The sequence below is a fragment of the Barbus barbus genome (assembly GCF_936440315.1).
Source record: "Barbus barbus genome assembly, chromosome: 12".
Taxonomy (NCBI): Eukaryota; Metazoa; Chordata; class Actinopteri; order Cypriniformes; family Cyprinidae; genus Barbus; species Barbus barbus.
In genome coordinates, this window is record NC_136740.1 from 472,323 (window position 1) to 486,921 (window position 14,599).

General features: G+C 43.7%; 1 protein-coding gene across 1 annotated transcript; it reads left to right on the forward strand.

Moving 5' to 3' along the window:
- Positions 1-9,627: 9,627 nt before the first annotated feature.
- Positions 9,628-14,306, forward strand: LOC306877924 (transcription factor SOX-4-like). The gene has a single exon (XM_079429970.1). It carries the CDS (start codon positions 10,090-10,092, stop codon positions 11,212-11,214), a length of 1,125 nt encoding a protein of 374 aa, XP_079286096.1. The 5' UTR covers positions 9,628-10,089; the 3' UTR covers positions 11,215-14,306.
- The last annotated feature ends 293 nt before the right edge of the window (positions 14,307-14,599 follow it).

A 14,599-nucleotide genomic window follows, 5' to 3' on the forward strand; every position in this document is an offset into this window, starting at 1 on the left:
ATATATCAATTGTATCCATTACGCGGTTAAGCCCTAGATGAAACAATCCTTAATTCTAAATAATCACGTCGAGCATGTGAACTGAACACTAGTGATCAGATAAAATTATACATCCAAAGATTACAACAATACCATAAATTCCAATAACACAGCAAGCTTATACATGTCGTGAAAACCTTAATATATGTTAACAATATATTGTATATATTGTTTTCGAGTATATTGCTTCAATAGCAGAAACTAGTATAATTTGTCCCTTTTAAAATACTTGAGCAAATCATTGCGTCTCTTTTTCTGTCAGAGAGCAAAAAAGGCGCATTCCTCTTTTGGAGAGAAACACGAGGTCACGAGTGTCACTTTCGTGGAGATCTGGGAATTGTCTTAGTTCGGACGTCGGCTGTAAAACCATCTTCCCCTACAGATAACATCATTAAATTACTGCGTTAATGGAAAGAAAAATCAGGGAGGGTTTGTTTCAGAGTTTTTCCAGATGACAAGGTCTTTGTCCTGTTCGACTTTATTTATGATAAATCCGGTCGAGCACTGAAGGTTTCTTCTTTAAAGACATCCAGATGTTCTTCTCAAATATATTCTGGGTTTTAGAGGTCTCCTGAGACCAGAATATTTAGGACAGGAGATCAGCAGGAGGGAAGCTTTGATTCCCGCTCGAGAATGTTTTGTCTGAAATTATGTGTGTGTGTGTGTGTGTGTGTGTTCTGGTTTCGACCAGGACCTACACAGAGGATCTCACCTGGACCACCAACACCATGTCACTCTCCAAAAAGGCACAACAGTGCCTACACTTTCTCCGCCGGCTGAAAAGAGCAAGTCTCCCTCCACCCATCCTCACCACATTCTACAGAGGCACCATTGAGAGTGTGCTAACCAGCTGCATCACTGTCTGGTACGGGAACTGCAGTGCTGCTGACCGCAAGACCCTCCAGCGGACAGTGAACACAGCTGCAAAGATCATCGGTGCCCCTCTCCCCTCCATCCTGGACATCTTCCTTACACGATGCTCCAGCAAAACCAACAGCATCGTGAAGGACTCTACCCATCCCTCCCACAGTCTCTTCCAGCTCTTACCATCAGGAAGACGGTACCGGAGCATCAGAGCCCGCTCCGCCAGACTGCTCAACAGCTTTTTCCCCCAGGCTGTGAGAGCCCTGAACTCCATCCACCCCGCCCCCCTCTGAAACCCCATGCAAACCCATACCTCCTGAAACATGGACCACCCCCCACCGCAAACCTTACCACACCAAAGAAAAACTGTATGGAACTTTTTTGTGCAATTGGAAGTGTGCTGCACACAGGTGAGTGGGCCTGTACAAACCACCTGTAGTAACACACTCTCCTCTATTTGTACTAGACACTTTACACACACTGCTGCGTGAACACAATCCCACAAAAGACTCGGCAATATATGTATGTTTACATGCTCATGCACTACAAATCATCCTGCTCTGTTCCCCAATCAGCTGCTTGACTCAAATGTCTCTCTCTGCACATGTACAGTATTTGTGAAGCATTTGTATAGTTTGTATTTTTTATCTTCTATTTTTTAGTTTGTATAGGGTAAATACTTATATATAGTATACTTCTAGTTAAATCTGTCAGTAGGTTAGTTGTGTATAGGTTTATAGTGTTTTTTACTTCATTGTTGTATGTCTGTATTTATGTAGCACCGTGGTCCTGCGAGACACGACATTTCGTTCCACTATATGTCCCCACATGTAGCAGAATGACAATAAAGCTCAACTTGACTTGAACTTGAATATCTTTTGTCAATTTCCTACCATAAATATATTAAAACTTAATTTCTGATTAGTAATATGCATTGCTAAGAACTTCATTTGAACAACTTTAAAGGAGATTTTCTCAATATTTAGATTTTTTTGCTCCCTCAGATTCCAGATTTTCTAATAGTTGTATCTCCGACAAATATTGTCCTATCATAACAAACCATACATCAATGGAAAGATTATTTATGATGTTCATTTATGATTTCAGACGATGTATAAATCTCAATTTCGAAAAATTGACCCCTATGATTGGTTTTGTGGGGCAGGGTCACATATCTGTTTCAGATGATTTGGTTGCATGCAGAAAGTTATCATAGAAATCATTTCTGCACCATAAGAGTCACCAAACAGAACTGCAAATCATCAAAATTTGTTCCTGAACATATCCTTTGTCGTGAAAAACACAACATAAACTTTTTTTAAAACAGTTTCATAAAACAGTTTGTTGTTGAACTGCTCAGGATCCAATGTTTTCAAATTAAGCATCATAGCCCTACACTTTTTATGAGAACTGATAATGTCTTATTCATAGTGAGAAAGCAGTTAAAACATTAAAAATAATGCACTTCAGCTTGAACATAACCATTGAAATGAGGAAAACATGCCATAATACCATGATGATGCTATGAGTCCCACTGTAAAACATCTCCACATCTGAACATAGTCAAAACAATCCTGCCTGATATTTCCAGCATTTAGTGGGCGACACATCAGGTGATTGGAGTCTGAAACACAGCGTGGGTTAATGTGATGGACTAGCTTCAGCTCGCACACATATGATACGATACATGGCCACAGAAAGGCCAGTGGTATTACGCTCACACGAGTGTGTGATAGAGACAGAGCGGCTGTAATATGATTCCTAATACAGCTGGCTGTTATCCAGATCACTATCTGTTATACATGATCTGGATGCAGTTCAATAAAGAACAGAGATGAGACTGCTAAACATATGATCATTGTATATTAGATCAGCATAGATTTCCCTGTGGTACTGCTAAAGAAAAAAGTTTTAATTTCAACATTTTATGCTATTGAGATGAGAACTCAAATCCGGAAGTTTTACATTTCTCTCGAGACACAAGACTGAACAGAATGCATAAAGAAATGCCATGCGACATTCGATTTTAATTGTCTTTATTCATAATTATTTAATGAAATTATGTGCATTTCTTTAATACAAATAAAACATACATGGAAATGTGTAAGACAACAAGGCACTTAAAAAAACAACATCATCAAATCTCACATTACAGCAATATTTAAAGGAGACATATGAACATATGACCTAGAAAAATGAACCATATTTCCATCTTTTAATGTGTAACTGAACACATCTGCATCTTGTGTTTCTTCTTGTTTGACTGTCTGTATGTGAGGTTGATCTGTATCAATTAATATCTTTATCTCAGAGGGCTACAATACAAGTCAGACATTCATAAGAGCAACACATGTTCCAGTTCTAACCACAATAAGGATTTCAGTTCAATTGGCTAAATATGTTTTAGATGGATTTAGATGTCTGAAACTATTAAGTGATTTATAAACATAGCCGTAACTAACATACAATATATTTTTCATTATGTTCTTTGTCCAGGAAACATGTTTTTGCAACTCCTGTCCCAGATTAGACGATTTTATTTAGCTGCAAATCATCTGCATGGTAAAACTAGATATTTTAACACATAATATTTAAATACAAAGTGCAACTGCTGCCCATTGTTTCCTGGTGCTGTTAACATTACATTACACATCGTTTCCCTCGTCGAGTGTTTGTTTTCTGAGCTCCTGTAGGATGGGTTTGCATCATGAACGGCCATCAAAACATATCATCTCTGATAGCTGCAAAACACTCTTCACAGATCAGATCAGCCAACAGAAAGAGACTGAGATGAGCATGGAGAGAACAGATGAGTGTGTGTGTGTGAGAGAGAGAGGAAGAGAGAGAGACATAAGCATAACACACTCACAGTAAAAACAGGAGGCGGAGAGGGAAGAGAGCAGAAGGATTCACTCCTGCCATAATCGGCAAGCGCCGTGGTGCCCAGACCGTCCCTCGCTCTCAGCTCCGCAGACGCTAGATGTGTTCCCCAGCACCGGCTGATAAGAGCGGCTCAGAGCAGCGACTAATTCACCATCAAACTGCCGCCAGAGCCTGACTGACTGATCACTGCTGGAGGAGACGAGGAAGAAGCTGTTGGAAAGGAGCTGGTCCCCAAGAGATGTGGCGAGGCGTGCCAGTTTCCCTCCAGTCGCTCAGAGAAAGAGAGAGTCTGCAGTCCCTGCGCTTCTCCACACGATGGCTGCTGGTGAGAGCGCATCCGCTGCTGAGGAGCTGCGCAGCTGTGCTTCGCTCGCCGCTTCCAGACAGCACTGGAATCGATTTAGGTCAGCTCATCTGGGGCAGCTCTCTCCCTGATTCACCCACTGAAAGCAGGACCCCAGGAATCTATTATCCGGTTACGGGATGATCACAGGTGTCCGAGAACCGGATAGGGAGAGGCCTGTGGTCAAAGCCTTAGATTTGAAGCAGAAACGTTATCCGAGTGCATCACGACGCTCCAGTGCCACGCAGATGAAAGACAATGCTTTCCCTCCTTCAAAAACGCTCGCTCCTCTGGGATCTCCTGCAAGCGCACAGCCTCTTTGGGGAAATGCTGTATTCCTCATAGAAACTGAGTGTATAGATCCAAGCTTTTTCATAAATCCGCCTCCAAACTTCCCAGGCATGTTCGCGTTCTCCGAAGAAAGCCTTCCAAGCAAGAAGAGACTTGAAGAAGGAATAGTTTGGGAGAGACAAGACAAGAGAGCCGTCCCACTCCCTCCCTCCTAAAAACAGAAGCGAGTGTGTGTGTGTGTGTGTGTGTGTCTGCCGCAGTGCGTCTGAGGGGAGAGAGGAGTGAAACACGAGCAGTCCGACTCTGCCCAGAGATCACGGATCAGCTGACAGTCTGCCATCGGGTGAGGAAAGAGAACGAGGGGACAAGGAATCCCTCGCTCGGTCCGGTCCAGTCTGGTCCTGATGCTCTAAAGGCTTGTGCACCAGGGCTCCGGGCTTCTGAGAGCACTGATAGCCTCTTGAACATGAGATGGAATATTTCTTACATTTAGTGGCAAAGGTTGCAAGCTCAAATCAGTCTGTGACAGCTTCTCCACCACTGCTCAGAGCGAACCATAACACTTAATTTAACAAGGAGGGAAGTCATAGTGAAATGACTTCACACTGTTACTCTTTTCACCAGACATGAACAGGAGCGGGCAGGATGAAGGTCAAGCCTTCTAAAATAGTGTCATCAACACTACGGACAACTGATTGGCCACTGATTACTCTCACAGCCCTGCCGTACCCCTTTCTAGTCCGGAGAGGAACCTTGTGTAATTTTCCATTGTGCAACAAACCGCAGATGGCATCAATCTCTCTAAACCTGCTGTGACACAACACTCAAACCCGAGGATGAATGCACACATCAGCCTAAACCTCACAGCGCCCAGATTTTCTTAAACCCACACACTTTCATAAGGTCAAGCCCAATGCTCATTGGTCGTGTTGAATGGGGGAAAGACTGCGGTCTGGTAATTGCTCGCTGCTCTAAGGTCACTTCAGAGGAGCTGTGGTCAGGTGAAGGTGTTAATACACCATATGTCTCTGTAATTGACTTAAAAACCTGCCTCGTCTTGCCAACACCACCTGCTCAACACCGATCTCTGTTTCATACTCAATGCATGAATTAAAGGCCTGCGTTTCTTCTGAAACTGTCAAATAACATTGTAAATTGAGAAGTGTTAGCACCTTTTAGCACAAATCTGTATTGTATGGACCTTGCTCAAAGACAAGTTCCAATTTCTGCACTTTTATAAAATTTCAGTTTTGTATTCACCAAAACTTGAATTTCATAGCATTGTATTGAACTATACTATAATCACATCTTCACTGAATCTCTAGACATTTCAAGCTGACATTGAACACTAACGTAGTCAACTTTTGGAAAAATCACTGTACCTCCACGTGTACCTTCCAGCCCTTCCTGAACAGCCAAGTCTCTCATTTGTGAGCTGCTTTAGATGAAAGCATCGGCTGAATTTATGTATGTAAATGTGCATAGAGTTTCTTAAAGAGGTCACAAGCATTGATGACTCTCACGCTAGTTGTGTTAAAGGCATATTGTCCCATTATTGTTAGTCGCTATGATCATGATCACATACTGTCAGATGAGACAGGTGTACATAACAATAGATTTTAAAAGAAAACCTCTGTCATAAGAAGAGGAAGGACAGAAAGATGACGTTAAAACCACTTCAGAATTTCATTTCTGCTTTTCAATGAATGGGAAACACATCTGCCCCAATTTCCAAACACAACAACAAAACACACAAAACACGAAGGCCAGACAATGCTGAGTGCTTTGCATACACATTTCCTGAACATTCACGTTGAGTGCAGAGGCAAATGAAGAGCAGATGGACTAAGAGGCAACACACTTTCTTTAACCACTATTTCTAATCTATTTTCAGTTTCTCCTCTGCCCATCAGGTGTGAAGAGCTTGACGGTTGCCTGTAATTGGTGTTGAGTCACTTTGTCGTTTCACAAGAAAATGTGTCAATCTGAAGCTTTGCTTTTGCACTTCCAGGATTCTATTGATATTTTGTTCGGCTTTTTCCAGAAATAAGAACAGCAATTTTTCTGTTTTCCGTGCAGTTAAAGTATAATTTTATTCCACAATAGAAAGTGTAATAAAAGCTATTTTCATTGTTTTTTTCTCACACTTCTTTTTTAATTTTTTTATTATTTATTGTATTTTCAGATGGTGTGAGTCTGAGGTGAATTCAAGAGCCTTTGACACATAAGTCGGTCTGACACTGAACAAGATCCTACACATTTCACTGTCCGGTGGTGGACACAACATCACCGAACCTGAGCATTTAGCCTCTGCTTGTGACTGCAGGCGCAGCATCAAGTGTGCTGGATCAGGTGTGTCTGTATTTGCATTAGTGGGCTCAAAACAAGGGCTTCGTCTGGACGCCTGCCACCTTCTTCTGCCCAGGGAACAGTGAGCTGTGGTATATATGGACGTAAACTGCAGGGGAATCACTGCAGACTGTTTCAGAAGGCAGCCAAACATCTCTCCAACAGGTTTAGGGCTGAGGCTGTGTGTGTGTGTGTGTGTGTGTGTGTGAGTAATTCACACGTCCCAGAGGATTTTAGCTGCCTGACTAAGTCCTCTCCATCAATAGGTAGCAGGGATTATTTTTTAAACTATTAATGTTTTAAAGCTTTTTAAAAATGACATTACACTTAAGTACATGAGAGACAGCACTCTGCATAGGCCAACATCATAAAAAGACCAACATCTAATCTAATCTCTGTCTGTCACTCTTCCATCCAACCTTGGCACCGGCAGATGTTCACACTAACCTAGCTGAACTTTCAAAATCAAAGTTTGACAGCAAAAGTCTGGTCAGTAGGCATGCTGGGAGCTGCGTCTAGAGATGATTAACCGGGCATCACCAGACAGCTGCTCGGCCGATAAGATAAGATGCGTCTGAAGCAGCTGTTCAAATACACTTTGCTTGATATGATGATCAATATCTTCATTATAGCGCAGCAGATGTGTGCTTTCTTGTCAGTGCGTGACACAGATTTATGTACATGTATGACCTACATATACACAAGGTGTCTGTGTCTAAACAGTCAGCTCAGAGAAGCGCATGGATCTGGCTGCGCACACATGCACTCTGCATATGTGTTCTCAGAGCGGATCAATTACTCGTCGGTGATCATTAGATGTGTTGGCTGTGCAATGCAGAACCGTAGAATGAAGTGAAATAACTGGGCAGATGACATTACATGTCAAGCAATAACAGTAATGGCCTGTAGTCAATACTTCATTAAAACAGCATTATTCTCATTCTTGTATAAGTATGCATGCTGCTTTTATGACCTTGAATTAATGTAGAGACTACATATTTGTAATTTTATTTATCCTTTTATTTATAATGCCTTGTGATTAAAACACTGTTAAAATGGTTTTACCAGAATTCTAGTTGTAGCTCAGAAAAATATACACTTCAAAATGACATCGGATCAGTTTTGGCAATAAATAAAGATGAACTAAAATATAAAGTGCTGTATGACATTGATTGTCGATGTATTCTTTGCAATGAATGGCTGACTAAGTTTACAAATGTGCATTTGTTGTCTTTGTAAATCTCAGCCTAAACACAAGCCGTTCAGTTTAATAGTAGCCTAGCTAAAAACTGTATATGCCAGTGACCATGCGATAATACTGCCATTAAATCAGATAGTAGGTTATAGTTATGATGCTGGTTTGTGTGTTATAGACGCCAGTCATGATCTGTTCAGCTGCGCCACGCGCAACACCAGCCATAAAGTAATATGCAAGGTACACCCCACGGGAATAAAGATAACGTGTTTGATTATCATGGTTTACACACGTCCATCATGCATTTATTTACAGGTGTGCTTAACATATTTTACTCGAATAGGCTATGCAAAGAATCTAAAAGTATTCTACACACCGACAACAATTAAATGAAACGCAAGGAAATACATATAACGTTTTTATTTTTAATTGATTTATTGATTTTGATTGGTTCTTTAAAGATATACAGTCATGTTTTATTCCCAAACTAAGCAATAGGCATGATGTAATTATGTCATATGAGAGAAATGTTTATTGTATCAACGTGTTCTGATATGTGTCGTATCGTTTTATGGCTCCATTTGAGCAATTAATATTCTACTCATGCCCCGTGAACACAAACCAATGAAGGTTTCAGCGGCTGATTTACAGTCAAGAGAGATGCCTGACATTACTCCAAAGACCACACGCCTGAGCTTATGTTTCGAGTAAACGATAACGAGGATGTAAGGCAAACCGTGGAGAAACACCTCTTGGATGGTCGTTATGTAATTCTTAGACAAATATATATTCTGTTTCTGTTGCATTAAAGGAAAACAGACGAACTGCGTGCCTTGGCTCCACTCCGCCATCTAGCGTCAGTCACTGTCTGCAGTCCAGCGTTTGGAGCAGCGCCAGGCTCTTGTCGGGTAGATTACAAGTGTTCAAACCGAACCCGTTCATGCCCGTAGACCTCCGGACAGTCCTGGTCAAAACATGCAGGAGGAGGAGGTGACATACGACGCAAACTTGCTCTAGTGCATTCAGCGAGCTCAAGCCTAGAGAGTGTTGCTCAGCCTTGACTCTGATGATGGCACTGCTGCTGCTGCTGCGTCTTGTGTTCAGGGTTAGGGGCGTGCGTTCTGTGACAAAGCACCGCCTTCTTCAGATTCCGCCACAACAGACTGAACTCACCCCACACAGCCCTGAGCTGAGAAACCAGCAGCAGATACTGATGATCAATACACAGAAAGACAGTTTTAGGCTGTCAATTATTCATGGACAGGATACTTTCATTTCTACCCATGTATTGGCCATTTGATATTGTTTTGTTTCTTTATTTGTGAGTGAATGCAGTCTGATATATACATCTCCAGATTTATTCTCTCACTCTAAGCAGAATGTGTTTTTATTTCTAAGGTTTAAAAGATCACGCCTCCCTTGTCCTCATGCAAAAAAAGAAAAATACACATCAGCGTGTACCTTTAAAACTAAGTTTGTCGTGTATACTGGAATGAGGTCAGACCCAAAGATCCTCATTGCACGCGCTGATTATTATTAGATTCCTTTTTGCGCCAATGAAAAGAGAGTGGGCGTGTTTTTGGCTCGGGGAAGGGTAGAGACAGCCGCTGATTGGCCGGCTGCCGTCGCTATTATACTATTGGAAACGGATAAAGCCGCATGAGGCAGAGAATAGAAGTGTGTTGAAACTTACAGACTTCTTTTAAGAGACGGACACTTGTGCTAGCATTGCATCCTGGTTTTCCCGCATGGTTTGAAGGGGAAGGATATGCAGAAGGAGTCAGATATCTTCCGAAACTCGAGCAGAGCTTTGCTGCGTCGCAGCGCCGCACACACTAACCCTGAGCCCTCGCACAGCTGCGCTCACACACAAACTTTCCGCGGCTCATCGACTGCTACAGCATTATTACTGGATGCACGGACACTGTGGAAAGCGGACGCGGTTTCAGCTCCGTGAACTGTATGATAAAGCCCCGAAACAGAACTTTAGACACGCCAAGCCACCGCACTGAGCACGACTGAAAGCGTGTGTGTGGTGCACCAGCTCTCCTCAGGACTATTATCAGACAGTTTTCTTTGGCGACACGTTGAACTTGAGAGTGCGCGCTCTCAGACCGCTGTAGCGATGGTCCAGAAAACAAGCACCACGGAAAACCCAGATGCGCTGTTTGCTGGGGACTCGTCCGACTCCGGCGCGCTGGATCTGGACATGGCTTCCTCCCCGACCCCCGGCTCCACGGAGTCCGGCGCGGACAAGCTTGACCCCGGCTGGTGCAAAACCCCCAGCGGTCACATCAAGAGACCAATGAACGCGTTCATGGTGTGGTCTCAAATCGAGAGGCGCAAGATTATGGAGCAGTCGCCGGATATGCACAACGCGGAGATCTCCAAGAGACTCGGCAAGCGCTGGAAGCTCCTCAAAGACAGCGACAAGATCCCCTTCATCCGAGAGGCGGAGCGCCTGCGGCTCAAGCACATGGCAGACTACCCCGACTACAAGTACCGGCCGCGAAAAAAGGTGAAGTCGAGCGGCTCCAAGCCGAGCGAGAAGGGAGAGAAGATCAGCGGCAGCAGCTGCGCCACTGCCGTCTCCAAACCGGCCAAGAAGAGCGGCAGCTCCAGATCCACGAGCAAGCCGCACAAAATAGTCCTGGCCGGCGCCAAGGCAGCGTTCCCCGCGGATCACCACTCTCTCTACAAATCCAAGTCTGCGTCGGCTTCCAAGCAGATTCCTGACAAGAAGGCGAAGCGGGTGTACATTTTTGCAAGCGGCAGCGGCATAAGCCCGTCCTCGGCAGCTGTGCCCGGCAGCCCGACGCTGAGCAGCTCCGTCGAGTCCAGCGACCCGCTGAGTCTGTACGAGGACGGAGCCAGCAGCGGCAAAGAGGGCGCCGATTCACCCAGCAGCGCGTCCTCGGACCGCCACCGGTACACAGGCATACGGGCGTCGTCGCCCGCTCCGTCCGCGTCGCACTCCTCCTCCTCTTCGTCGCAGTTCTCCTCTTCCTCTGACGAGGAGCTCGACGATGACATGCTGGACGTTAACCCGAGCCCAGGCTTTGATAGCATGTCCCTGGGAAGCATCGGCTCGTCGGTGCTGGACAGAGACTTTGACATGCACTTCGAGTCCGGGGCTTCTCATTTCGAGTTCCCCGACTACTGCACGCCGGAGGTGAGCGAGATGATTTCTGGGGACTGGCTGGAGTCCACCATTTCTAACTTGGTGTTCACGGCTCACGTGCTGAACTAGAGCAAATGCGTCCGAGGAAGAACACCAAACACAAGGGATAACAGACAAGTGTGTTTGTTTGTAAAATAAGCCACCGTGTGAGGGCTCCAGAAGCTGCGGGGCTTTGGTGAAACGCGGACAGGATGGAAAAGCGAAGCCGCGCGTCAGACGCTTTATCGCGGCAGGACCGGAGTCATTTCCCCGCGCTCGGAGCGAGAGGAAGAAATTCACCAGGAGTGCTTGAGAAAACACGTTCTGAACTGGAAAACTGTGATTGATTTGCACGAACACGAAGGCGGGCTTTGGTCGTCTGTTTAATCATTTTTACTTCAAAAGAGACGTTTATGAACTTTAACCATTCGCCTCGTGGACTTGATTGTTTATAGAGGTACTGAAATATAGGCTGATTTCCAGCACGGCGGGTTTATGAACAAGGTGGGTTGACCGAAGGCAAGCCGTGTTTTACATAAAGAAAAAGGAAAAAAAGAACGCATGTTATCTGTCCTCTCTTGTATTGAGGTTTCTGTCAGACTGTCGAACAGTTAAATAGCGTTAGGGTTATTTACATGGATAGATGGCGCTGTGTTTGATTTCCTACTCGCAGGAACAGAAAAGAAAAGAAATCACCAGCTGTTTTCATTCAGGATTCAAACACAAACTCAAATCTGTGCTAAACTTTATATACTACTTTCTATTATTCAGGACCAAAACGCTTAAGTTTCCGAAGCTGTTGAGAAATACTGTTAATTTAGTCATGGCTGTTTCTTGTCTGTGTTCTTCAGATGCCATGTTTTATATATGGATGTATTTATATACTGGCCAAACTGTTCGTCTTATGTTCTTGTAGGATCCCCGCGTCTGTCTGTCTCCTTCTCCGAAGAAGGGCTAGAGTTTAACCTTCGTTTTTATATTTAAATGTAGACTTTTGACACTTAAACAGAGGAAACGTTTGATTATTTTCTCAGTGTATTTTTGTACAAATATATATATAAATGGGGGGGGGGGGGGGGTCGATCGGTGTTTTGAATCTCCTAATTTGAAGAGCCAGGTGGGTCGGTGTTTCTAAATCGACCTCCTGTTTCATGTTTACAGTCTCAATCTGCAGGCGTCTTAAAGACACACACACACACACACTCTCTCACTCACACACACTCACACTCACTCACTCTCTCACACACACACACACAGACAGACAGACAGACACAGACCCTCTCACTCACACACACACACACACACACAGACAGACAGACAGACACAGACCCTCTCACTCACACACACACACACACACACACTCTCACTCACACAGACACTCACACACACACACACACACACACACACACAGACCCTCTCACTCACACACACACACACACACACACACACAGACAGACAGACAGACACAGACCCTCTCACTCACACACACACACACTCTCACTCACACACACACACACACACACACACTCTCTCACTCTCTCTCCAAACCCCAGTTCAAGCCAACATGTGCTTCGTTGTTGTATTTTCTCTGAGCGTGCCGAATTAAACCGATTGTAGCTTTAAAGCGAGCGATGTTCTTGGTGTTTTATATCTTGAGAAAGCACTGGATGGAAGTCGATACACATTGAAATGATCCATTTGAGTTTCGAGACGATTATGTGCTGCGCTCCTCATTGTCTTTGAATATTTCATCTTTTCTACTTGTCGCATAAGTATAGCTAATTGTTTTAGTATCTTAAGGCATGGTGAATAGATTTGTATTTCCGATTCAGGTTTATAGCTGTTGTGTTAAAAAAAGAAAAAAAGCAAAGGGAAAAAAGGATCTTTGTACAGCTGTATCATAGGCAGAAGATTGTGTTTATGTATGTTGTTGCGCTTTATCTCGACAGGCACTGTCTTTATACATCCTTGCGTAGCCTTTTCTTAATTTCAAGATGCTTGTTAAGGATTTTTATATATACAGTTGAAATATATTAACTTTATTTTCATCCATTCTGTGCAATATGCTGTGTAGAAATCTTGTTTTGTCTAATCATGCCATAACATGCCAGCTTATCGTGTCAAGTCACTGCCTGTCAGATTGTTCATATACTCCTGTACAGAACTTTTTCATAAAGGAAATAAACTCAGCTGGAACTGAACCCTAAACACTGCGCCGTTGACTCTTTCTCATTTGCATAAGTGGGCGTGTCTCTCAGTGCTCCACATGAACCGTCTGTTTGGACTCGCAAAGCACATCACCTGCCTCAACGATTTTTTAACGCTCACATAAAAGTAGCTGCGCGGTACTTAAGTGGTTGTTATATCTGAGCAAGTTTATGTGTAAATGAACGGTGACAGTAATTTAATGTGCGTGTGCCAGGTCACTGGAGTTCACATGCTCTTGATTATGAATGCACACAGGCGCATCTCCACAGCGCGCACTGAAAGGTGATCCGTGTGGCGTGATGCACTCAGTGACTGGCTGGCTGTCTGGCAGACTCTCCTCCCCTTCCCCAGACAGTCTGGGCTCTCAGAGAGGGGGATGGGCTGCTAATGACTGCATGCATGATATTTCTGCCATAAAACTGCACCCACACGCACAGTGCAATATATGTGAGTGCATTTAAGAATGCATATAAACAAACCAAGTGGCTCTGGAAGTGCATGCATTTAAACGAAGCTTTGCTGTTGTTGCACACCCAATAGAAGACTCTGCATTGTGCTCTCGCTGGTGGTGTGGGAGTTTCCAGAGCGGCCGATGAACAGCTCAGCAGGGCTCTTTGGCCAGATCTGCTCTCCAGAGGGAGGGGTGTCAGACAAGAAGTGGAGAGAAACCTGTCTGTCTCTGAAGACTGCAGCAAAGAAAGCTCAGATATTACAGTGTAAGTACCCTCGGTGCAGCTTCACGTGGGTGCAGTCCTTGTCTTGTAGGCAGCACATTATATTACTGTTTCCTCCATAAAAAGAAAAAAAAAGGTTTATCTTTCATAAGACACGTCTGGCAGCCGCTAGAGTGGAAAAGAAGACAGGCACCAGTTTCTCCATTTTCATTGCCTTACAAAATCACAGCAGAGCCGGTCTCATAGTATCTTTCATGAAGTGTAGCCAAATATAGGCCTAAAATATCATCATAAGCAGTGCTGCACAAAGTGAGAATATATCTGATTCCTTTTACTGATCTGCTGTTGTTGCTTCTGCAAACAGAATATGGTTATTAATGCAGAACAAGTTACACTGCACTGGTTATCTTGCTTTTTGTGTTTCAGTCAGTAACATGGGATCAGACATTGTAAGTGATCATTCATTTTTATAAATTGCATATTTTTGTCAACAACTGGCCTAAGAAATAAGAGACAATGACTAACCATACTATTATAGTTAACTTGTGGATTTTATTGAATTTAACTCAGTAAAACACGGGACTCTGTGACAC